General features: G+C 42.1%; 1 protein-coding gene across 1 annotated transcript in view; it reads right to left on the reverse strand.

Annotated features, from left to right (window-relative positions):
* Positions 1-738: 738 nt before the first annotated feature.
* FASN (fatty acid synthase) overlaps positions 739-26,041 on the reverse strand; it is a 43,472-nt gene continuing 18,169 nt past the window's right edge. Inside the window, exons 14-43 of the mRNA XM_017837647.1 lie at positions 25,601-25,804; positions 23,950-24,065; positions 23,327-23,502; positions 22,798-22,989; positions 22,432-22,512; positions 22,149-22,334; positions 21,659-21,838; positions 21,245-21,448; positions 19,697-20,007; positions 19,155-19,544; positions 17,157-17,321; positions 16,841-16,959; positions 16,579-16,733; positions 16,038-16,241; positions 14,885-15,035; positions 14,239-14,417; positions 13,555-13,674; positions 13,282-13,404; positions 12,250-12,473; positions 11,755-11,956; positions 9,132-9,283; positions 8,561-8,652; positions 8,264-8,415; positions 7,733-7,975; positions 6,076-6,264; positions 5,325-5,552; positions 4,696-4,916; positions 4,063-4,161; positions 3,615-3,866; positions 739-2,500 (exon numbers count right to left, since the gene is read on the reverse strand). Of these exons, the coding sequence (XP_017693136.1) occupies positions 2,363-2,500; positions 3,615-3,866; positions 4,063-4,161; positions 4,696-4,916; positions 5,325-5,552; positions 6,076-6,264; positions 7,733-7,975; positions 8,264-8,415; positions 8,561-8,652; positions 9,132-9,283; positions 11,755-11,956; positions 12,250-12,473; positions 13,282-13,404; positions 13,555-13,674; positions 14,239-14,417; positions 14,885-15,035; positions 16,038-16,241; positions 16,579-16,733; positions 16,841-16,959; positions 17,157-17,321; positions 19,155-19,544; positions 19,697-20,007; positions 21,245-21,448; positions 21,659-21,838; positions 22,149-22,334; positions 22,432-22,512; positions 22,798-22,989; positions 23,327-23,502; positions 23,950-24,065; positions 25,601-25,804 (5,448 nt within the window). The 3' untranslated portion in view covers positions 739-2,362. The remainder of the gene's footprint in view (positions 2,501-3,614; positions 3,867-4,062; positions 4,162-4,695; positions 4,917-5,324; positions 5,553-6,075; positions 6,265-7,732; positions 7,976-8,263; positions 8,416-8,560; positions 8,653-9,131; positions 9,284-11,754; positions 11,957-12,249; positions 12,474-13,281; positions 13,405-13,554; positions 13,675-14,238; positions 14,418-14,884; positions 15,036-16,037; positions 16,242-16,578; positions 16,734-16,840; positions 16,960-17,156; positions 17,322-19,154; positions 19,545-19,696; positions 20,008-21,244; positions 21,449-21,658; positions 21,839-22,148; positions 22,335-22,431; positions 22,513-22,797; positions 22,990-23,326; positions 23,503-23,949; positions 24,066-25,600; positions 25,805-26,041) is intronic.

A 26,041-nucleotide genomic window follows, 5' to 3' on the forward strand; every position in this document is an offset into this window, starting at 1 on the left:
GGGATTCTTTCAACTCCTTTTTTTCAGGCTCACTACAACTGCCAGTAGTTAAACCAAACCCAACCAGTCCCCATCTGTTTTATGTAGTACCCTGTGCCAATATGTGCAGGGACAGGGTGCAGGAGATCTGATGAAGCCCCATGGAATGCACACAGTTCATAGCCACTTCAGCACTGGATTCTTTGCAGCTGTAAGGCACGTCCCCTTCCCACGTTACCCACTTTTCTCCTTCTGCTACTAACACCTAGTCCTCACACCTAAAACTTCACAGCATTTATACCCATTGCCTGTCTAACCCTCTCACTGACCCTGAGGTAGATGCTGTTGTCCCATTTTACAGATCAGGAAACTGAGGCAGGAGCATTTATGGCTTGTCCAATACCACAAGAGCCCGAATTAGAGGCTGAGAGTTTCCACTTCAATATTGTGGTTGTATATTGATTGTATCTAAGGTACCAAAATCATGGCAACAAGAAGCCATGCTCCAGTATACTAAGTCTTTATTATTATTATTTCTCTAGACTCCAAATCAGATATGCCAACAGCAGTTTTTGCTTGATACCAAGAAATGAGAGATTCCAGGTGAAACACAAAATTAAGAAAATAAGACAAAAAGCCAACTAGTGATCAATTCTGTTTAATACTAGGAAAGTCAAAGAGAAAAAGACACTCTTCAGACCCAAAAGTATTAATTAAAAGAAAAAAAAAACAAGAAAAAAAAACCCAAGACATTTCAAAATGGTTTAAGCTGACATTATGTTGTTTTATTTCAGATTTCACAAAAGAAATACTTTATAAAACTAAAACCAGTTAACCCAGCCACTATCAACAGAGGGTGGTATAAGCAAAAGACACTAGGTCAGAACCTGCAGTGAAAAGCCATCTGTTCCTGTCACTGGAACGCTCCTGTACTACCAAGATGCTTCACTAGGGGATGAAGATAGAGCAAACTGGGGTTTTACAGCAGTTCTGAGAGGCACAATAGCTCCTCCTAGTTGGTGCTTTGTTGCTATCCAGGTCTCCTCTGTATCATAAGTGTAGCAAGGATTTACTGATTTTGGAAAGGACAGATGCAGCATAGCAAAGGCAAGAAATTTTTCAATTGACGCAAGTTTCCTTTAAAAAGGTACTATGTTTTAAAATCATACCATCAAACTGATTACTTGGCTAACTTATGTGGGATCTCCAGTCTCATTACTGAAAGGAAAATGAATACACAAGGCCTGAGCAAGCCCTGTGCTAAATAAAATATACAGAGGCTTCTTAGATACTTGTATGTTTGCCTGAGCTTTGGTTATATGAGAGCAGGGGTGGGAGGATTAATTCAGTTGTTAAGGAATTCTATTCCCTGCCCCCACATTCCAAATGTTTGGTTGGGTGGCGAGACTGGAGGTGGGAGGGAATAAGGTAAAGCAATAATCTTAATGCTTTACTAAGGTTCTGATACAAGAGGGCACAGAACCTTGCACAAATACAAAGTACCGGCCTAGGAACACCTTTGCCCAAGTTAAGGCTGTTCAATACAGGGGCATCTGTCAAACCATCCACCCTATCCCCCCAGGCCCCTCTCTCCTAAGAAGAGTGGATGATGGCAAGAATCTTTCTTTCTACCTTTTCCTTTCCGAAGGAGATAAAAGAACAAACCAAACAAGAAACCAGACTATTCCAAAGATGCACTTTTGTTTAACAAATGGGCAAGTTTCCCTTGTAGGATAAATCTTCCCCTCCAAAAAGGGATGTTTCTTTTCTCCTATAACCCATGATAAATTAAAACCAAGTAAGAAGTCTCTGGTTTGACACAATAAATACTTAGAATATAGCAAATTAAAAAATATAGTTACAAAACCCTCAATGGAATTCTCTTTCTGACCTAAACTGCAGACAGATTCTTCACAGACAACAAGTATCTCCAAAATCAGCTGCAGCTCCACTCCTCTCTCTGCTCACTAGGCTTGGTCAACAAGTGCTACCACATACCCTTTGGAATACTGTTAAGACAAAAACAATATAGAGCACAAGAAATCTACTCCTAGATTTGTTTTTCATACTGCCAAGGGTGTAGGAAGCAACCATCGGGGGGAACCCTCATAGCAGTGCACCGTGACAGAGTCACAGCACTACAGTAACACGGACAGGGTTACTAAGGGGAAAAACAGCATAGGAAAGGAAAGAGATAGAACCCATAAAAGTTGGGAAAAGATAAGCAAGAAAGAGAGAAAAAAAGACCAGTCGAGTACAGCTGGACTTCCCAGTTCTGGCAGCAGAGCAGATGAGATGTTGAACAATAGGAAGAGTTCCTTGGGGTCTGTCATAACTAGGAATGTCGTTGGCATTTTCTTCACCGACAGTGAGTAAGCAGAAGTTAACCCTCCCTGACACTGACACGTGGCTCTGCCAGTGAGCTGTGGATGATCCCAATAATCGATTCAACACCAACTCCCTCCAGCAAGGTGCGGTGATCCCCTTCAACAACGTGGACAGATACTTTCCCATCACATACCTGCAGAGACACAAAAAACCCCAACTTTTCATTCACAATTTACAACCAGTTGGTCATCTAGCTGGTTTGGGTTTGTCAGTCTTTTAAGTTACTCATAGTTTACACCACTGTCTCTACTAAATTCAGTTAAAAACAGCACCAGTTTTACCCCGACATATTTTCATAGCTTGGCTGCAGGGCACTGTTTGGAAACAGTGTTTTAAAGCACAGTAGTGTGACAGCCTGGCAGGCAATCCACTCAAATATAATCTGGGCAGGAGGTTAGCCAACCTGGTACCAAAAGAATAATTTACCTACAATATCAAAGAATAATGATAAAGTAGCTACTTCCAAGCCCTTAAGAAAACCAAATAAAACACCCCCTTTCCCCACTATCTTTCTCCCACCACCATAAGTCTTTCTTTAAGGTCATTATGTAACCTTAAGAACATGTAAATTAGCCTGGAATCAATAATGACTAAGTTAGAAGTCTGAAAAGATAGGAGATGCCAGAAACAGGAAGAGAATTCTGAAAATCACTTCCTTTTCCCTGGCATTTGCACCATAAGACACTTAACCCTTCTATGTGAGCAGGCGCTATAGAATAGTGACCTTACCTGGATTACAGGCCACAACCCTACTTTTTTTAGGCCCACAAGAAACCCACTGCTAACTACTAACTTCTAAGTGGTCCAGAAAAGGTAACTGAGAAAAAGCCGCCTTTACTGTCAGAAGGCTGACACTTGCTCTTTAGGAGGCTTCCCCCATTCAGTGGACAAACTTTAGGATCTATAGTGAAAGAAGACTCTCTTTTAGAAAGTTACTCTCTTTTAACATCTTTATCATCCAAAGTAATTCTAGAGGGCTGCAGGAATCAGCTGTAGAAAACATTATCCACTATAGAAGCTTGACCTTCTGGCCCTCATTACCCACAGAAAATGCCTGGAACCAATCAATGCATTTGCTTTTTCAGACTTCTAATTCTTGTTAGAGTACAATAGCTGCAGAGCAATAATTTCTTTCAGGTTGGTTTTGTCCATTTTTCCTCAGTAAGGATGATGATTTTCCATGCTTTTCTTTGGATCCCCCAAATATCAGGAGAAACTCAACAGTCACCAGTGGACCTGAGACTGACCTCTGAGAGTTTGTAGTCTCTTCCCAGACCTTCCTCATATTCATTGTGAGACTTTGCCCGCATCAGTGTCACATTCCCATGATACTTGGAGTCTGGTATATACTTGTCAGCAGCCTTCAGTTTATGGTAAAATGAAGTAGCAGCAAAGCTGAGCGCTTCACGATTGATGTTTGTATGAATTTCAGTTATCAGGTCTACAGCAGCATTCACACGAGCCTCCAGATCTTTCAGGGGCAGAAGAACCTCCAGCAGCTGGAAATATTAACATTTTTTTTACATTAGTCTCGATAGCTCAGAATCCATCTCCATTAGGCAACAAACCACACCTCTCTTGTGCAATATTAAGAAATATATGTATCTACTTTTTTATATATATATTTATACACACACACTTTTTAAGATAGACATGTATATGCACACACATATATAAAAAAATAAGAAAGATTACCTTATTGTATTCAGTGCCTGTAAATTGCTGAACAAAGGCACATAATGCTTCAGTCTCCAATGCAGCCTCATTTCCTTGGGTCAGTTTGGCTCTGTAGCTCTGGAAAAGAGAAGAACACAATATGAACGTGAAAGGGATGTGCCCGATCCTGAAAGTCAGATAAAAACAATTAAGAACAAAGGGTATGAACTGGAGAAAAAAGGGAGGGGGGAGTCCCTTGAGGAGAGATTAGGAAGCAAATCCAGGGGTGGCAATTGCCAAGAGCCAAGTATTCTCTAGAAAGTACAATGCAAATGGAAGGGAAGCCTTAAGCAAGGTTTCCTAGCACCACTACACAAGGATCTTGACTTGCAGACACCAGGATCTTCCAGAAGACATACTAATATTATGATTTATCACAGCAAGAGCAACACTTGTGCCTGAGCTCTTGCCAATTAATGAAGATGACCCGTTATACACTTCTACCCTTCAGCCATCTCTAAAGCATCGTGTCTACAGCTGTCTCCCAACTTCCCTGTCAAGAAGGCTGTCAGCTTTTCAGATTGCTCATATGTAGAATACTAAGCTCCAAGAACGTGAGCCCTGATGAGAGAGGATGGTCCCCAGACAGAAGATTTTCTTTGTGTCCCTTACCTGAGTATATGCTGCCACAAAGGAATGAGACCCATCAAAGAGGAATAAACTGTTGAGTGCATGGGAAGCATTTTGTTGTGCTTGCAGCTGGGAGCACATTTCAAAGGCTACACAGGCACCGAAGGAGTATCCAGCGATGCGGTAAGGCCCTTCAGGCTGGATCTGCTTCATGCAGTCAATGTAATAGGCTGCCAGGCTCTGGATGCTGTCCAAGGGAGCAGCTAGAACATGGAAGTGAGTTAGAAACAGACTCTGGTGAAAAGACACTGGCAGAGACAAATATGTTTTCGCGCACTCAGAAACAACCCTGTTGGAAACATTCAGGTTATTGTGCAGGTAAATTACTAAATTACGGTTAAAAACTTGCGTTTTGAAAAACCAGTAGTAATACTCCTGCTTTCCAAGGACAGGTGGAATAGTATGCCTCTTTTTTCCCCATACATAAGCTCTTCAATCTAACCTATTATTCCTCATGATACTTGGGGATGTTTGACATGACCCTATGCAGACTAATAGGCCCTGATATTTGTCCATGAGAGTTTAATAGTCTAGAAACAAAGCACTCTCTGTAAAGCAACTACAGTTCAGAATGTTATGTTTGCATTCAAAGTGCTGAAGAACTGAGATACCTTTTGTACACTGGAGCCCATAGCAGGGCATGTGAAGTTTGGAGGCGAGAGTGTAGAAAACTGCAATGGATCCTTCAATGGGGTGAACAAGGAAAAGAGGGCGCTCTGTGCTCTGAACATCATTGAGACGGGTGATTGTTGGCCCTTCTGGGTTCACTAACAGGTTGTTCAAATCTAGTTTTGGAGGTTCGCCCAGGCCTGTCTTCGTCAGTGGGGACGACTTCAGCTCTTTGAAGGAAAGCACACCAAACACAATTAGCTTCAGGATCAGTCTTGGTCATGTAGCCACAGTCCTAAAGGAGAACCTCAGGGCTGCTCTTGATTAGCCCATTGGTTCAGCACATCATCAGACACAGACATAAGGATCTTCCTATTGTCAGTTTCTCTGCAGCAAGGGCACATGCTTTTAGCTTACTATAAGCATGACATTACATTGTTTATTCCCCAGAGAAGTAAAAGGTCTCAAATTGCATCGTGCACACAGTCACGTAAGAGTACTCATGCATGCAGATGCTAGCCAGGCAAGAAAGCAGCTTTCACACTTGCTCTTACACCCTGCCCCCAGGAATGATGGGCCTGACCCAGCGGTCAATACACTCCTGTGACATGTCTGTCACTTAAAAGCTGTTCAGCTATAACCTTATTTCATTATCCAACTGAGGTTTATGTCACTTAGACTGAAAGCAATGGATTGCAAGCTTAATTATTTGGACTCAGGTGGCTGGTAGCAACCCTAATCCAGACACTGTACCCTCTGCTGTCTTGGACTTGGAAGAAAGTTCACGCAGTTTGTTGATTGTAAGGAGTCGAATTTCTCTCATGGTCATAACGATGTCATAGTCTCTCTCCAGTGTCTGGCGCACCTCCACTCCCATCAAGGAATCCAAGCCCAAGTCAGCCAAGGAACTGTCAGCATTCAGACTACTCACATCACGGACACCTGAGAACAAAACAGCACACTAGCAGCTTCTTTTCAGCTCTAGGCCTCTCTAGCAGCCTTCTTCGGTTCCTTTTTTCTCCTAAAATCTCAATAAACTGCAGCTACAGAGAATTACCTTTCAGGATCATCTAATACTTTCACAAGTTACCTCTTCTACAACCCACATCTTGTCATATGGGATCTAGTCTTTAGAGTACACATTAACTGTGCTCAGATTTATGACAGGGGATACATCAGTCCCAGATAAATAGCTGTGAACATTTTCACATCAGCTCTAGACCGAGTCCTGAGCAGTCAGTCAGCTAGACAAATTTCACATACTGGGGGCTCTAACTGAAACTGCAGTCCTAAACTTAACGCAACTAATCCTGATCTACAACATGAGATGAAAGTTATCAGTGTCAATGATGGGTGATTGCAACACAATTTCTTTCACACTGGAGGAGGATATGATTCCTCTAGCCTGTAAAAGGCCTCTCATAATAACACATACAGGCCTTACTTGTAAAAAGCCTCTTAAAATAACACCTGCATCTACAGCTCTTTGCCCTATCCTCTCCCTTGTGCTGCCCCATGATGCTACCCTTCCCACCATCAGGCCTCATTACTAGCTTCTCCCTTTGTTGTCTTCACACTTCCTCCTTCCAAACTAACCCTACAGCTGGTTATAAAAGCCATGTCTGCTCTCAGAGGCCAGATGTGCTGTCAGTGAACTGCACACAATTCTTTAAATACCACTCAGGAGACTGTCTTTCATTTATCAGTACCTCTTTTGGTAGAAAACAAAGGATCAATACACACTTCTGTCTGCAAAAGAGACAACTGAAGTGGGACACAGTAGACAGAGTTGACAGAGATTATTCCCTTTCAACATAAAAATAGGGGATACAATGGTAAAAGGAAGCAAGTTCAATACAGACAGGACGTGGCACCTGTAACACATATTTAAGCTGTGGTTACTAGATGTTCACATGGGATGACAGACAGCTGGTTAGTGAATACACTACCAGTTAGCCACTTAGTACAGAAAAGCTACTTTTTGCAGCATGGGGACATTCCAAGGTGAATGTTTGAAAGCTGGAACAGTACTCAGAAAGTAAGTAATATATTTCCCCTATTATATACTGTCCCAGAATTTTGCTTTTGGGGGCTGTTCCTGTTGATTCTCCATTGGAGAGAAGTACCAGTCCACTTTAAATAAAACTCAAGACACTGGAGTATATGTGTGTGCATATGTAAACACAGTAAGGGAGTAAAGCCCATACAAGAAACCAAGTGATTACTGGAGAGAAGGAGCACTGTAAATGAAAAAAAAAAAAAAAAGCAAACAGTCTCACAAGAACAACATACCCACACCACAGGAAATCAGGAGGAGATGCTGAACAGAGCACCTACAGCAGCACTACTGCTTTCCAAAAGCAATGAGATGGTAGACACTGCTCAGCAGTGCTTGAGTGAGACCACTTACCCAGGATGTGAGCAACAGCTTCTACAAGATCCCGTTGACTGCCTCCTTCAGCTTTCACAGAGACCTTCTCTGCTAGGACAAAACTGGACATGACAGGATGAGGTTGATTCAGGAAGATATCGAGCACCTCCAGGCACGAGCTGATTTGCTGGGGAATCGTTCCCCCCACCACAATGTCTTTGTTTCCCATTGTCTTCAGCAAGATACCCACATCACCAATGGCTCCCCACTGGATTGCCAGGCCTGGAGGAGAAATCAGAACAAAGAACACACTAAGCCTTCTAACTAAAGCACATGGCAGCAACAAAACAGAGTTAAAAACCAGCTAAGCTAAGGCCTGCATTTCCTTTGTGCTGTTAAATGGTCAGTGTTCATTCACATATGAATGATTCAGGATAACAGCTGGGAGGGGAAAACAGCCTTCAACATTCATTATCACTCCAGGTAAGTGCACAAGTCTCTGGTGAGCTGGTTCTCATCTGGATGTTTGGTGAGAGACATTATTCTGCACAATGAGTAAAGTCATCTTACCTGGGAGTCCATCATGATGTCGCTGCTCACAGATACGCTCCATGGTAGAATTGGCAAAGCCATAATTACTTTGCCCAGCATTACCTCTTCCACAGCTTACAGAGGAGAACACAACAAAATAGTCCAGATCTGGACACTTCTTACGAGTCACCCTGGGAGCAGAGCAGGAGAGAGAAACCTCATCAGAAAAGCTTGCTATGTTACCAAGAAAGGCTAGTGCAAGACTAAAACGACTAAATTTGATCACTTCTGTGACCACAAAAGCAGTTATTATTTGTCCCTTCTACAAACACTTACCAATCCAAATGAAGGGTGCCTGAATACTTGGGCTTGTTGACCTCCCAGAATAATTCAGGGGTTTGATTTTCAATCATGCCATCTCTAAGGACCTATGGGGGGGTGGGAGGAGGGATTAAAAAAAGATGGTGCAGGTTCAGTATCTCCAGTTTCTCTGTTTAAATATGGCACAAGGCTTCGGATATGAGAGGATATCTCTATACAATGTATTTTTGTAACTTTGCAGTACAGACATATCCTGAATATCCCAAAATATGACATCATGGCTTTTGCTAAGTCTGCTTTTTTTCAGTATTGCCACAGCAACAATTTTGGCAAGTTCTAAATGGGATTTTTCCTGTCCCCAGAGATCTTGGACAACATTTGTTTTATCACAGAACTGAACTTGCTGGCCAAATACTGTTGCTTCTCAGGTCAAGGGGCCAGAACCACAAGCCTTTAGTCACTAGGTAAAACCAAAGCATAGTGTCCTTTGAAACACAGAGAACTAAAACTGTATGAAGCCTGATTGCCTTCAGTAAAAAAGTCACTTGAATGGGTGCTGCCTCTTACAAGCATTTTTCTTACTTACCACAGCCAAATTAAAGATGCCTCCAACTGGTCCAAGCTGCAAAGCTTCTTCTATCAATAGCTGTGTTCCTTCCAGTGTTCCAATATCACTGGCAGATACCAACACTTGGATTCCCAGTGCCTTCCACTCTTTAACACGTTTAGCCTGGTAGCCTACAAAAAATAAAGGTAGACAGTGCCTGAGATGAAGCATTCAAACCATAAGGCTTTGGTTAACCTGCTCCTTATTTTCTGACTAGATAAGGACTGAATAGCTAAATAATTCCTGATTCGGCTACAAGAATAAAATTGGCCAAAACTTAAAACAGTAGCTAGAAAACACTTGAATTTCAGAAATATTCTAAATAAATCAAGTGGAGAACGGAATCGGGAGAACCTCTCTCAATGATTTTTGAGCAGACTTGGAAATGCGGAGAGGTCCCAGCTCACTGGAAGCTGGTGAACATTGTCCTGATTTTCAAGAAGGGCAAGAAGGAGGACACCAAAACTACAGGCCTGCCAATCTCACTTCAGTGCCAGGTAAAGCTGTGGAGAAGATTATTCTGGGAGGTATTGAAAAATACCAGAAAGACAAGGCAGTCGTTGGTCACAGCCAGCATGGCTTCATGAGAGGAAAAGCCCTGCTTATCCAACCTGATTTCCTTTTATGACAAGGTAACCCACCTGGTTGATCAAGGGAAGCCAGCTGATGTAATCTTTTTGGATTTCAGTAAAGCTTTCAATACTGTCTCTCAGTGTATCCTTCTGGACAAACTGTCTGTCCCAGAGCTGGATAAACACATCATGTGGTGGGCGAGCAACTAGCCCTCAGATCGAGCACAGAGAATGACAGTGAATGAGGTAACCCTAACCTGTCACTAGTGGGATTCCATAGGGCTCTGTCTTGGGCCCTGTGCTCTTCAACATCTTTATAAATGACTTGGACATGCGGACTAGAAGAGATACCAAGAAAGTCTGCAGATGATGCAAAACTGGGAGGAGCTGCTGACTCCCTCAAAGGCAGGGGGGCCCTGCAGAGAGACCTTGATAGAGCAGACGGCTGGGAATCACCAACTGTATGAAGTTCAACAAGGGAAAGTCCAAGATTCTGCCCCTAGATGGGGCAACCCTGTGTGTACATACAGACTGGGGAATGAGATGCTGGAAAGCAGTGCCAGGAAGGGGCCCTGGGGGTGCTGGTCGGTGGCTAATTGGCCATGAGACAGCAGTGCCCTGGCAGTCAGGAGGGCCAACCATGTCCTGGGGGCATCAGGCCCAGCATCGCCAGCCAGGCCATGGAGGGAATTGTCCCGCTCTGCTCTGCCCTGGGGCGGCCTCGCCTGCAATATTGTGGCAGTTTTGGGCACTGCAATGTAAGGAAGACATGAAGCCATTGGAGAGTGTCCAAAGGAGGGCAACAAAGACGGGGAAGGGCCTTGAGGGGAAGCTGTGTGAGGAGCGGCTGAGGGCACTTGGTGTGTTCAGCTGGAGGAGACTGAGGGGAGATCTCATTGCAGTTACAACTTCCTTGTGAGAGGAAGAGGAGGGGCAGGCACTGATCTCTTCTCTATTTTGACTGGTGACAGGACCTGAGGGAATGGCCTGAAGTTGTGTCAGGGGAGTTTAGGTTGGATATTAGAAAGAGGTTCTTCACCAAGAGGGTGGTTGGATGCTGGAACAGGCTCCCCAGGCAAGTGGTCACAGCACCAAGGCTGACAGAGTTTAAGAAGCATTTGGACGATACTCTCAGGCACATGGTGTGACTCTTGGGAATGGGTGCAGCACTAGGAATAGGACTCGATGATCCTTGTGGGTCCCTTCCAACTAGGCATATTCTGTGATTCTGTGATAAGGTTGGGGGGGAGAAGGAAGAAGAAGTACAACCGTGAAGGGAAATGAACAAGAATTCGGGTACTGGGACAGGAAAGATGGTTAGATTAGAGCAAGGCAAGAGATTATAGAGCATAGCTTGAAATTGAGAAATATTTGATCTGTGTGTTTGCACAAGTTGTGCAATTGTGAGCTTGCCAAAAGAAAGAAGAAACCTGTAGAGACAGAGATTGTATGAGGAAATACTGAAGACTATCACCGATAAGAAATCTCAACACTGCAACTGTAATCAAACACCTTAAAACTGAGTAAAAACACTTACAGATGTTATCAGATAGTAGGGTCCATCTTTACAGATGTGCTATCTAAGGAGTAAGAGCAAGCATCCACACATGTAATCTGAGAGACTGAGTATTTTTAACAAGGAGTTTATAGGCTCCTCCTTGTGGCATGTGATCCAACATGCTACAGCCACTGGACAAGTCAGTGAGGTAGCCAAATGCAGACTTTGCAGAGGGGGTAAAAAGTAAGGCTGCAGAAAAATTGCGTGAGGGAGAAAACGGGTTGATAGAATTAGGAAGCACAAAAAGGGGAAAGCAGTAGTTGGAAAAAAGGTCAAGTTAAAAGATACTTCCTCCTTTAGAATAAAGGGGACAATAGTTTGTTTAAAATGAGATAATACACAGAGGAAAGGGAAGAAAAGAGATCAAGACATTATTATTTGCCAACAGAAGGCTTAAAAATGGAGAGAAACTACAAACTGAGGTCTGTTGAAAGGCAGTCAGTTTCCCTGTTCCCTTACAATTTTTGCTTACCAGTTCGTATGCCAGAACGAGATGTCAGTATGAGTTTCTGTGCTCCTCTCTCAACCAGCCACTGTGCCAACTCAAGCCCAAATCCTCCTAAGCCCCCTGTGATGATGTAAGACTTGGTGGGTGGACAGGAGGTACGAGAGATTGCAGAGATTTTCACTGGTTCAGACTTTCTTAAAGCATATTTCTTTTCCTCTTCTTGGACCTTTCCCCCGCCGCCACAAACGAAACAAACAAACAAACAAACAAAACAGTTGTTACAATCAGATACACAATACATTTATCTTTCCATGCTATGCTCCTTCAGTCAATGGGAATGAACCTTGTAGAATCAGCATAGAGACTTGACAGCTACATTTGTTACAGTGTCAGCAGTAAAAACTGACCCTGTGCTGTCCTAGTTATACAATTTCAAAACAAAATGGATCAAAATATCCAATACAGTCACCTACAGAGGATGCCAGATGCATCAGAGAATCAAAGTCATTATCTCATTACCTTGATCATAACTTTGCCAATATGTTTTCCTTGTGCCATGAACCTGAAGGCAGATTCTACATCTTCTTTGTTGAAGACTGTACTCTTCAGGGGCTTTACTACACCGTCTTTTATGCCTTTCTTCAACAACTCTGATACTATTTCCCACTCTTGGTTTCCCTCATCAAATATTGAATCTAATAGGATCCCATGAAATGCCACATTCTTGAGGAAGAGAGCCATTCCTAGAAAAAGCAACTTGGTTATGACCTGATGCTGCTGACATTTCAAACCAATCTATCTTCTGCTTCAGAAACATTTCTGTGTAGGTCACAGGAGTAAAGCACACAGATGCTTGAATTCTACATTTTCCAAACTCATTCTTGCATATACTCTCCAAATGCTATATTCATTAGGTTGTTCTCTTATAAGCAGACCAGTTTAACAGAAATTCCACTCACAAAAACTGTGTGTTGAGAGGACAAGCTATATCATGGTTAGTCTCATATTAAAAAGGACATTTTTTTGTCCAGTGACAGCTGAGTTAGAGTCACAGAGGAGCTAGAATCCTAATGCATCCTGTCAATCTCCACAAGAGACTCTTCCTCATAGCAAGGTTTTCCAAAAAGATGATTTTGAAATTTAATTAGAATAAGAAAGCAGACTGTCAACACTTGCTATATGCAATCATTCTAAAACAGGAGAACATTCTTGTAATTTTTCACTAACACATCACATTATAACATTCAAAAATTTGTTTCCCAACCAAGAGAAATCAGGTTAATCTTGCCCCTGTGCCTTAAAAAACTGGCAGATGCTGTTGACTGCCTTGAGGGACAACAGGCCTTGCAGAGGGGTTGGACAGACTGGAACATTGGGCAATCATCAATTATATAAAATTTAACAAATGCCAGATTGTGCACCTGAGACCAAGTAATGTCAGACACAGGTACAAACTGGGATTGGCTGGAGACCAGCCCTGCAGGAAGGGATCTGGGGGTGCTGGTGAGTAGCTAAAACCTAATGAAATGTATTTCCTGGTGCCCATCTTACCAAGCTGACTGTTGTTAGACAGATCAAATTTGCCTATTTCCAAGAAGCGCCCATGTCGAGCAAGACAACGCAAACTGGCCTGCAGCTTCTCTTCTGCCAAGGAATTTAACACAAGATTGACACCTGCAACGAAAGGAGAAGCAACTACTTAATAAACTCAACTCTGCCAAGAGCCTAACCCTGTCTTCTAGTGACTCATATTGTCTTTAGAAGGTCCAACTGCATAATGTGGCACGACTAACAAAAAAAGGAAAAATATTTCTTGAACTTCACCTTTTCCATTGGTAACTCGCAGTACATGTTGCTCAAAGGTAGTATCTCTGGAGCTGGCAAAGCTATTAGCATCCAGCTGTGGGAATCTTGCTTGGAGATACTCACGTTTCTCAGCAGAGCCTGGAAGTAGAAAATAGGTTGAAAGATGTCAGTACTCTTACACTAATTTCTTTTTTTATGATGAAACAGCCCATTTTCCTCTGCACATCTTTTCCCAAAGGACTGTAACCGTGAGCAGCCATCAATCACTTGTTTCAAAGCTCTTAGTCTCTCAAGATGTCAAACCTTAAGACAAAGGCTGTCTGGTTGGTACTGCTCATTCATAAGGTAGAGCAAGGACCAGAAAAAGACCAAAACCTTTCAATGCATAGGCATTGGATTCATATTACTGAATCAAAAGGAACAAGCCTTGATCTTTTTCCATACTTTTGATTATATAGCGTGCAGGGGTAAATAAATTTGACTGTGTTGTGGAAGTTTTAAGCACATAGTATTTATCATGTATGCAGTTCTCAGCCTGGAAACTAGATAAAAGTTACAGCAGATCATATTGGGGGGAATAAGTATATACCTACATAGGTGTATACTTATATATGTATGCACATGTGTGCACACACATGCTTCCTCTATTTCTTATCTATAACTCTGTATTTTTCCCCATAACTTTGGGCCCTCAGTACTCACCTACAGTAGCAAAGACACGGCAGCCCATGCTCAGGGCAATGGCAATGGCTGCTTGGCCCACACCTCCTGAGCCAGAGTGAACAAGGATACTCTCACCCTTCTTCATACCACCTCGAACCACCAAAGCATAGTAAGCAGTGGCATAAACCACAGGCACTGAAGCGGCTTCTTCTAGAGTCCTAAAGAGCAAAGTGAAAGAGATTATCTTTAGCCTTAGAAAAGACTAGTAGATTCTCCTGATGAAATTTGCCTTTCTGCAATGGAAAGGCTAAGCTGTTGAGATTGACAACCACCTATACTCTCTGATCTATCATAGGGCAGACTACCAGAGCTACCAAGCACAGCCAAGATTCATCATTCTACAAAAATATTTTAGTAGCTAACCAGTAACATAACCAACACTGAAATCCCAGTGTATACTGAAACACATGGAGCTAAGAGCCCCAGAAAGAAATGAGAACCTTGTGCAAGCCACCCACCCACTGTACAAAAACTAGAACTGAACTCCTGCACTGAATCTGAACCAAAATCCTACAGTTGCTCCAAACACTATAGCCCTGTTATAATTTCCCATCGTGCAGCACTCAGGTTTGATCAGCCTCAGGCAGGAAGGTAAACCTTGACCAGAAAACAGAAGTTGACCTACCAGTTTTCAGGCACCTCCCATAGAAACTTCTTGTCACAGTCTACCACTGTGGCCAGCCCCTTTGCTGGCAGCAATCCCATCACTCTTCTTCCAGCCAGGTCCCGTCCCGAGAACTCCATGCCCAGCATGCATTGCTGCAAAGCCCAGTTACCTGAAAGAATATTAGCACCTTTTATAAAGGAAATTTATCTTCTAAAATCCCTTTACTACAACAGCGGTTCCTGAAAGTCAGAACCCCAGAGACAGAAAGAGTGCTGGGAGTCATCTACTATGTACACAGTTCATAAGTCCCCAGAGTTAACATCTCGCTCCAAGAGTAGCAGGAAAGGACTTAGTCTCATTAAATCTTAAGTCTTTATCCTTGCTGATACTGCTTTAGTTTCCAGTTTTCATCAGAGAAATCTCATGAAAACATCTTGTTTCAGAGGCAATTCTGTCCCTCTGAAAAAGAATGATACATAAACTAGAAAGGATGATCACAGCAAAAATATACTGCAAAACCTGAATTTTTGTAAATTCACATTTTAGGCACTTATGTCACCCACAGAATCATAGAATGGTTTTGGTTGGAAGGAACATTAAGGACCATCCAGTTCCGACCTTTTGCCATGGGCAGGGACACCTGCCAGGTTGCTCAGTCATTAAGGGGAACCCAGCCCTACTCAAGTCACCCATAAGAATCTCCCAATGAACTAAATTTTTACATGTTTTACCCCCTCTCTTTTAAATAGATTTTTAAAAGCATTTCATAGACATTACATTAATTCTTAACTTCTATGAAGCAAGGTAACATCATCTCCATTTTGCGGACAGGCAATGACTTCATCGTGCAAAATTTTTCTTCCTTAAAAGCCAAGCATGTTCAGCAGCATGAAACTTCAGCATTCTCACCTTGGTATGTATCCTGTCCATCTCTGGAACCTCCATCAAGTTGTTTTACCTCACACTTGGTATCTATGCAATGAGGTCAGTAACATTTCCTCAGAGCATGGTTTGTTAATTGTGCCATATGAAAAAAATGGAATTGCATGCTTTCTTGCTAAACTGGCATAACACTTTAGCCAGTACCAAACTAACATTCAAGAGATTATGTGAATTATTTCTAAGATAACAATACGTAAATACATTTCCTTCCACTGTAATTTTAACTCACCAGGGATAGCATCTGGAGAAAGCTTCCCTGTGGCCAGCATAATGTCCCGGAAGTTGAGAGATGCATAATAGACTTTGCAAAGTAAAACATTGGGATTAGTTGTGCGGAAGTGTCGAAGTGGGGAGACAATCCAGTGAAGAGAGGAGAGGTCTCCACGAGTCAGCACATTTACATAGGCGTATTCTGTCAACTCCTGAGGTTGTGCTGCAGAAGAAGGAACAATAAGAACTTACATACATTAACACAGGTACGTGCTTTCCAGAAGGAGTAAATTTCTTGTGTAATTGCTACCTCCTCCTCCATTTGCTCTGCAGAATGCTCTTTCTTACTCTGCAATACTACTGATACTCTAAACAGCCTATCCCTTCTCCTGATATCAGAGCGTGCCACTGTTTGCTCTGAGCTGCAGCAGAGGAGTTCAAAATTATCCATTAAAATAATAATAAAAGGTAACTGTAGGAACAATAGCTACTCGTTTTCTATTCAAAGTTCATTCAGATTCAAGACCTTGCAAGCAATCCTCAGACCTTAAAGGAGTTACCTTGCTGCAATGGGAGATGCCTGAAGGAGCCCCACTTGCCATCACGATACACATTCATCACCAGGTCCTTCTGAACAATCTTCTGCATCTCCAGGGAAGAAAGACTCGTGGGTGGGACAGCTGATGAAGAGTTCAAGTTGGAAATGAACACACACCTGGAAGACACCAGTTGTCATTTTGTTTATTTTGGTAAAGGCCTGGAAAGAAACTAAGACAGAAATACCTCATCTCCCAAATGTGGCTCAAGGGCGTGCTTACATACCTGATTCGGTGGCCTTCTGCTTCAAGGCGGAGGCAGTTCACCATTCCCAAAATTCCTGAGTTTCCACAACTGGTGGCAGTCAACCACACAGGCTGCTCTGATGGGTCAGCCAAGACCTCCTACAGGACAAAACCCAAACTGTTTTACCAGGAACCACAAAGAAAATAGATCCCATATCCTTGGTAGAGATGAATAACTTCTATTTTATGAAAAGCAACTGAACATACACACACTCCCATTTTAACATTACTAAATATCTCATTTAGAAAGTATAATGATTTGGAAATTCACATACACAGAACACAGGAATTCTTACCTTTAACGATTCAACCCACTTATAATTGGTCTCATCTATTGGCAGAAAAATGGGTGTTTTGGCAGGGGCTTGCCGGCGACACAGGAAAATAACTGAGCCAAAGAATGACTTCTTCATGGCAACTAGATTCAGTGAAGCTTTGCTGAATAAGTCCTCCCACTGTGCCTGTCAAATCAAGTAAAATAACAATATAAGAGTAAAATCAAGAGTCAATTAAAACTACAAGTCACATCTATACTTCACATTGAGACTCCTTAAAGACAACTTCACCAGAAATAACAGGCCCTGTCCACCTCTTACTCCCTTTTGCTTGAAAACTTGGCAACTGTTCTGTATTGTCTTGATACAAATATATGTTTAATTAACATAACAGTATATTTTCCACATCTAGACTACTCCTTCTTCCCTAAAGGATCTCCAAAAAGCAGGAGTACAAATATATCAAAGCCCTTGTTAGGGAACTAGTCTTAGCACTAATAATATAATATAATAATAATAATAATAATAATATTATTATTTATTATTTGAGTGTGTCTAGTCTATGTCACAAAAGCCCTGTCTGCGGGGAGATGGGGAGAAGCACCCAAACACTAGCAGGGAAGAAGCACCTATATACCTAAGTTACACTGAAATGGTATTTCAGAAAAAAAGAATGAAAATGCATGTATGGCATATCCAGAAACACTTCAGGCTCTACTATGTGAATGAAAGAAATATGGCTGCAGGTTCTCAGGAAAGCATCCATTTACTTTTCATATGCTAGGCACAAACCAGCAGAAGTGTGATCCCTTACATCAAGGAGTAGGGACAGCAACTGTATCTAGAAAACTTTGAGAACTATATTAAGTCCTGCCCACTCTTGCCTGCCTTGTATCATTTTCTTTAGAGAAGGTGCATTCGACTCACATATCTTATCCGAGGGATTTGCTAACACCAGGCTACTGACATTTATGACAGATCTGTGTTTTATGTTATCATCTTCAGTAGCATCTCAGTGTCTTTTTATCCCCTTCTTTACTGGGAAAGTTGCAAAGCAAAAGATAATCCTTTCTTCTCAAATCTCCTCAAAAAATCTTTGCAAAAAGTAAAGGGATAGAATCCATATAATTGAAAAATTCAAAATCCAACTACCCCACTCCAGAATTATAAACAAAAAACTTAAACTATTAGAAGTGCTACTCTCTTCTTATTCTAAAAGAAGAGAACTGACAGGCTACATTCCCTCAAATCAGGAAGAATAGGAAAGTTCAGTAGAGGCACAATTTCCCATTACTGCTTAGTCTAACAGTTGCCAAGAGAAGGTGATGTCCCACTTCCCACCCTTACTCTTGCCATTCACTCTCCTCCTCTTGTGCTAGCTTTGGCACTAGTTAATCTGCATAATATACTGGTTTGAAGATATAATACAGACACCCTGCTCCCCCTCCCCCAACTTCTCTGGGCTTATTTTACTGTATCTCATTATGGAATCGGATAAAGTGGGAAGGAGGAAGGGAAGAAAAGATGAAAAAAGAGTACAAGAGAAAAGTCTTCCTTCCTGGAGCACTTTAATTTTAGAAGAACTTAACTAGTCTGTAAAGTCTCACTCCTAGCAGTGATATCAAAAGGAAGAGGGATATTCTGACACTGAAACATTTTAGGATCCTACAGTGATAAAGCTGTACCCCACCCAGCAATGCAGCACAGTATTTTAACTAAAAAGGAATTATCCTGGCCACTGTTTTCACACAGATTAGACAGATAAACACTGACAACGAATAATGTTCAATGCATTAAGAAAGGCTTTCCTGACTGAAGCAACAGTTTACTCTCTCAGCCTAATATGTAGTAATTCACAAGTCCTCTCTTCTGAAGAAGTGTTTATTAGATATTTCTGCAGAAGGCCTCAATGGAAAGGTATGGAAGTGACACCTACTCAACATTCACCATCAGAGCTTCTGAAGGCAGGGGACTCCAGGCTACCCACCAAGGAAGTGTCTGCCCTTCCAGGAGGCTTACCTCACTCAGGAAGCTGTGTTTCTGCTGCAGATCTGGGCTTGTAAGGAAACCCACAACTTCCCCAAGAGTTTCTCCTTTAAGAAGGGTGTGTAGCAAAACAAACCCTCCTTCTTTCACTGCAGCTGCCAAATTAGAGAGGATTTCAGTGGTGTTCCCTAGAACACTTGTTGAACAGTTGTACACCACCAAGTCAGCGTTGGTCAGATTTCCAGAAGGAAGGCTAGATGGATCCCACTGGCTAGAGAGAACACCAGCATCTTGCAGCTCTTTTTCATAAGCTGAAAGGTTTTCCAGGACGCGGTCGGTGGCAATGTAGTCCACCTGCAACAGGGGCTGAGTATTCAGAATACTTTTGACACGAGAGAACAGCTGTCCACTTCCTGCAATAGCCTGAGAGAAAAAGAGGAAGGAAAAGGAGAAACCAAGTTGAAACATGAATGTTATCTGAATGATATCCAGAACAACAGAAGCATGCAATCAGCATGCCTTCTAGGAAGGCCTAGAAACACTAGCTACTGTCCTATCCCAGGCCTCCAACTAACCTCTACTATCTTTATCCTATGACTGATCATGTTCTCCACTGCCACATCCAGGCAAGTCTTCAACTCCACGGAATCTAGCAATCCACTGAGAAGAGGGTCATCCTGGAAGTGCATTTTCTCTCGAGTCACAACCTGTTCCAGCTCAGAATGGAGGTTCCCATTCAGTTCCAGATGGCAGATTGCAGCAAGGATATGCTGAAGGCCCTTCTGTTTGGGTGAGGACCCTGTAGCAGCCACTGCAGTGTCTAGTCCAGGGATGACTAGTTTGACCCCATGCACTGCCACCTTAGACTGTAAGTTCTGGATCAGACCTATGGAATAGAAGGGAAAATGAAAGGAAGAGTCAGATTTTAAAAAAAATTTTCTTTTCCTCTTTGCTTCCATTTGCTACACCAGCTGATCAGCACCACAAATTACAGCATCCTCTATCATCAGCCCAGTCACACAGGTACAGTGTATCCTCTGGACATTCACAAGATTATGTATTGTGCAGTAGTGGCAGGCCCCAAACAAGTAGGCTTTGTGGTAAGACAAACTAAGCCACTAAAGTTACCTGGGGTAAGAGGGTAACTCACAGAAAACTTCTGATTGACTTAGGGATCCTGTGGAGGGAAATTTTAAGTTTCTGCAGATATAAAAATACTAAAATGCTTTTTTGTTTTATAAATCAATGGGAAAATAGCTCATCCTGACTAATATCAGGAACAGGATTACAAAATATAAAATATTTTTACCACAGCATATGTAAAAAAACTTTTGGGGACAGTATTTGGACACTGCAGGGGAAACTAAGGAAAAAAAGAAAGGGAAAATCTTTGAAATCTATTGCCAAATTTAAGAATAAGCATGAAGACACTTTACCAATATTGAATGATGAAATTACTGTCTCAAGATAAAGCAAAATTCATCACTAAAATAAAAACTTTAAAAGAAGTGGGGCTTTTTTCCCTTTGATGAAAAGGCATTTAAAGTGATGAGCTGAGTGGGTGTCTCCCCATCCAAGAGCACTGTATTTAGCTACCAGTTTCACAACAGACTAAACTGCTCCTATTCTACTGTTGTAGCAAACAATTTTTTTTTGGCATGCTTCACTAAATCACTTTCTCTTTTTGGATATGCTCTTGTGCCCACAATCAAAGGGGAACAAACATGTCACCTTACCTATCTTGGCAGTTCACAGGAAAAACCAAAACAAGGTTAAAGACTTGAGGAAGTAAGCTCTCCAGTCAGTGTTTGAAGCAACTAGGTTGGATTTCTCCTAGGTAGGATGTGCCTCTCTACTTGCAGAGGGGGTTGTGCCATCTGACACCATGACTGTTACAGAAGGTAAGATGTCTCTCCTCATGGCTTTTTACTCCTATCTACATCCTAGATATCTCAGGCAGAACTAGTTTCTAGCTTCTAGCACACGTACAGAAACAAGACCCCTGCTGAAGTCTTCTACAGAGACCAACACTCATTTCTTGCATGTTCCCAAGTAGCATGAACAGCCACTTCTGTCAGGCTGGAGGATTTCCCTAGTGTGACAAGAAACCAATCCCACTCTACCTTTGCAATGCTCCAGATAGGCATTAAGATGGGCACTGGAAGACAAACAGTTACTCTCAGTGTAGGGCACAAAGCAGAATCTTTCCAGGGTGGGAGGGGTCCGTTCCTGTTGTCGGCGTGGTGCCACAGAAGCATGAAGGCCGTTGATCTGAACACCTCCTGCCTTAAGGCTGTCGAGACAGCGGTCCACAACAACTTCAAAAGCTGAAAGTCAGGAAAGAAATATAAGTTTGAAAACACAAGTATTTTGTTCCAGGTGATCTGATGAACAGTATCAGGCTGTTACATGCTTATAGAGCTGCAGAATAGCTTGGAGACCAAGAGGGTCCCCTAAAGTCCATCCTACTACCTAGGAATTCATCCATTCACCCACATGGCAGTCAAAACAACCAGCAAAACTGGTTGAGACATTACCTTCTATATTGTCCTGGTATTGGCACACTTGCTCTTGATGCAGCACTGGGTCAATGCAGACTGAACGAATCCTGGTGGGTAAGCGCAGGCTGCGGCCAGGCTCAGCTAAGATCAGCACATGTAGCAGAGTGTCGAGGAAGGTCACCCAGTTCCCATTCCACAGAACCTTCCCTGCGCTTGCTGCAGAAGAAGAATAGAAAGCCTCACTATCTGGTCATTCAACAGATGCCAGAATGTCACTGCTTATTACATGCCAAGTCTGGTGTATGTACCCAGCTTCCCCTGTAAACTCCAACAGTCAGTTCTACATCGGAAATAGAGCACTGGAAAAACTATTATCAGAATTCCTGGTTGTTCTCCATTATCACAAAAGTGTAATTACCACACAAAGCACAGTCGGGTGAACTGTTAGCACAAATGGAATTAAGAGATCAAATAGTCATCATTACAATATCTATGCTCATCATGCTTCTTTTGAAAGTAAATTCACCTTCACTGTTGCATTCTAGAACACCCTGGAAAGTTGGTCCATAGTTATATCCACGTAGATGCAGCTCTTGATAAACATCTTCTTTCAGGAGCCCCAACTTTGAGCTCATGTCTACTTGAGTCCGAAAGTCATCTGGCTGGTTATGGAAGTTCTTCAGAGCAGTGTTTTCTAGGAGGGAAATCTTCCCTGATGGGCACAGTAACAAGAATAACAATCATTATCCTTGTTCATAAATCATGGATTTTACTAAGACAGTATATACACTTACACTTTCTTCACTTACCACTCACAGCCAGATTCCCATTTCCTGACACCTCAAAACAGCGGGATGCAGGCATGAGTCTTACTTCCAGCTGTACTGATCCTGCAAGAAACATTGAAGACAGGACTGTGAGGTCATTCACTGCTACTATCTTCAAGCAGAACTCTCTTTCACTATCTTCAGACTCACAGCTCACAACATGTAATAAAGGTGACTATAACGTGTACTACTTGACTGTAGAAATTCACTTTGTTCAGTCATGCTGCCCTCTTCTTTATAGTCTCTTTCCTGCATTCCTCCTCACTTTTCCCATGCATTCCTTTCCTCCCACTCCCTTCACCTTCATTACACAGTTTTGGCACAGTTGTGCCAGCACTCCTCACTCACCCTTTTTGGGAAGGATAGTAGCCTGATGAATTGTGACATCTTCAAACATCACAGCCATTTGCTCCATGACCATGCCAAGAGATCGTGCCAGTGTTCGCCAAGCCAGCACCAGGTACCCAGTTGCTGGGTACAGAACTCTGCCATCAATGCAGTGACCAACCAAGTAGTGGTCAGGAGAGTCAGGACTCATATCTGCCAAAGAGTAAAGAGCAGAATAAAAATAATAAAAACACTAATAAAGACATCTTGTCCCCTCGGTGTCTACAACAGGTTCTAGGTGTTTCCCCAACTATCCTGTCTGACAAATGCAGCCCTCAAAACTGCTCTTAGTCTGATTCAGAGTCTGCTCTGTTCCTGTTCTTTCATTCCATTTCAGAAATAGATCTGTTTTTTTTTCAATCCAAACCAAACACTAAGCTTCAGACAATGGCTTCAAGGATGCTGCTTTGAGTATCCTTTTCTTAGTTTTACAAAAAAAAGAAAAAACAAAACAACAAACAAAAAAACCACCCCAAAAAGACAAACACACCGATATTGTAGACTGAAGCAGATGCAGAGCCTTTGGAACCTGCTGGAAAGTCTTCAGCTTTTGGAACATCCCAGTCCTGGCTATGGTCCCATTTGATGTATGGAGAAATGAGGGGTGTTCCCACAGGGACAGGGTATTCCACAGATGGGAACAAGTTATTTCCAAAAACGTTTATCCTAGGAAGACAAAAAGAATCAAGATAATGTGGGAAGGGAGGGCAGGGAGAAGGGGGAAAAAAAATTGATCATAATACTTAGAGGTCAGGCAGTAATTGGTCTTGGACTCCATGTCTGAGATGTCTCCAAGAGTACCATGAACACTTACTGCAGCCAAATTTGTAATTTTAATAGTCTACAGGATCCAAAGTTTATTTCCAAGAGCTAGTTCCAGACTTCCTAGGCCTTTAAATGGACCTTATCTTTAAAAGGCACCTTCCCAGCCCAAGCAGTCTCTAACCCAAAGGAACACTTCATAAGTGAACATGTAAAGCACAAATGTACACCCCATTTTTTCCCCAGGTTTCTTGAAGGAGTATTTCAATCCTTGTGAAGACATGCATGCTAGAGAAGAGACCTGAATTGCCTTCCATTATCCCACTCACCCTCCTCCCTTAGTCTCCTTACCCAGTTAAATGAATCTTTCCAATCTGTGTTAGGAAGAACTCCAAATTATTTTTGTGCTCTTTCTTCATCAAAGGTAGAATGGTGCAAGTTGGTTTCAAAGTTCTCCTCAAGATAGCCTGGTCAAGCAGAGTCCATAAATCACCAGTGGAAGGCATTACTTATTGTCTCTGAATTTTCCTCTACAGATCTCAAACCATTTATGTTTCTGTGCTAAGAGTTCTGTGCTAGCTGCTAGAACACACACCACTGCAACAGGCAAGAGTACCCTTCCAGCAACCCAAGCTGCTGCACATCTGGTAAAGCAGAACCTACGTAACATTAATGTAATTCTGCTGAAACACAAATATCCCTTTCCCAAGCAGATTATCAAGTGAAATCAAAAGCTGCATTTAAAGAACTGCAAAGCCACCTTCTCATGTCTCCCACTCGCACACACTCCTTTCCCAGGAGCAGCACTTTCTAGTCTGAAGCATTTTCCAAGCAAAAGCCATTAGACCAGAAAATGCAGCCTTGAACACCTGACCCAATTTCTATCTTCTCTTCAATTGGATCCCATGACTTTTACATGAGAAACAAAAGGGAGGGAAGAGAAAACCGGAACACTTTCAAACCCAGCTGACGAAATCTTAGCCACTTGCATTAGAGTCCAAAATTGTTCAATGATTTTAACATGAAGTAAATAGTCTCTTTATAGAGAAAAATATCTGCCCAATTTAAAAAGTCTGCTCCAAGTCTTGCTTCAAGTCACTTTCAAAGCATAAATAACATGACATAGTAAATATACACTGGATTGAAACTCAAAAGCATTGTATAACTATTAATATTGATTCGCAAGTAACTATTATTCTCCTTAAGACTTTTCTCCTCTTGCATGTCACAGACCAAATAAAAAAGACCAGTCCTTAAGACTTAAGGGACAGGCATAAGACCACACCACTGATCCTGTGGAACAAGTACATCCTAATGCACCTCATGTTCTGCATTCTCTGCTATGGAGATAATTCCACAAGGATCAATTCTTATTTGTTGGGGAGAAAGAAGTAATGATCAGATCTCATTAGAGAAAGGAGTTTAGAAGAAAGCAAGCTGATGTAGTCTCAGACTACTTGGTCTAGGAGAAGAGGGGAAAGCACCACTAACCAGCCACCACCCTGTAAGACAGAAACGTCAAACCAAATTCAGTTTACAGATGGTAACAGATTTTGTCATAGAGAAGGCCTGTTAAGTCTTGAATGTCTCGCTCTACCCCAATTTTCACATACAACTCTCCATTAGATCCAAACAATGAAATGCTTTTCTTACTCTTTGTGCAGTTTAGAAAGCTGACTGTCAGCTATCTGAAATGCATAGCAATGAATAAAGCAGTAATGTGAATATCTAGATGAGGAAGTGTAGTGTGTTAGGGATTTTTTAATTTTTTTTTAAATATTAACATATACTGCTCCCTAAAAACCACAAAGAAACAAACAAAAAAATACATTTTAAAACCAGGAAAGGCTCAAAAGTACTGCTGAAGGAAGAAAGCATTCTCAGAATGTTGGGGGGGGGAGAAAGACAAAAGCAGCAGTATTCCCTAGTCCTCAGACCCCCAATCTCCTTCTTGCAGCAGCATATCAATATAGTATTGTACTGAAACAATCAAATACAATACCTGTAAAAGAGCATGTGGAGCAATCTCTACTACAACGGCGTTCTCTGGAATATGCTTCAAACCTTCATGGAATAGCACTGGATTCACTAGGTTGTTCACATGGTATTCTGCAGAAGAATTCCTGGCCAGATCACTCTGCCACTGAGATTCAGGGATAGATGTACTGATCCATCGTGCTGAGCGAGGTTTAGGGTGTGGAATGACCTACACACAGACAAAGAAGGGGAACAGGATAGAGAACAATATGAAAAGCAAAAGCAAGCAGCTCCTCCTTTTTGCAGGCCATTTTTCCCAGCTTGATGGCTTAGAACATCCTTCTGCTTGGGGCCAAAGGATTCCAAACATTAGGTCGCACAGAGGTCTGCATGCTCTTCAAGAGATTTCCTCTTCCTCCCGAAGAAAGAAGTCCTTTAAGCTCAACATCGCCTACACTCAGCCCAG

Source organism: Lepidothrix coronata, unplaced genomic scaffold (assembly GCF_001604755.1).
Source record: "Lepidothrix coronata isolate B3197 unplaced genomic scaffold, Lepidothrix_coronata-1.0 Scaffold308, whole genome shotgun sequence".
NCBI classification, from domain to species: Eukaryota; Metazoa; Chordata; class Aves; order Passeriformes; family Pipridae; genus Lepidothrix; species Lepidothrix coronata.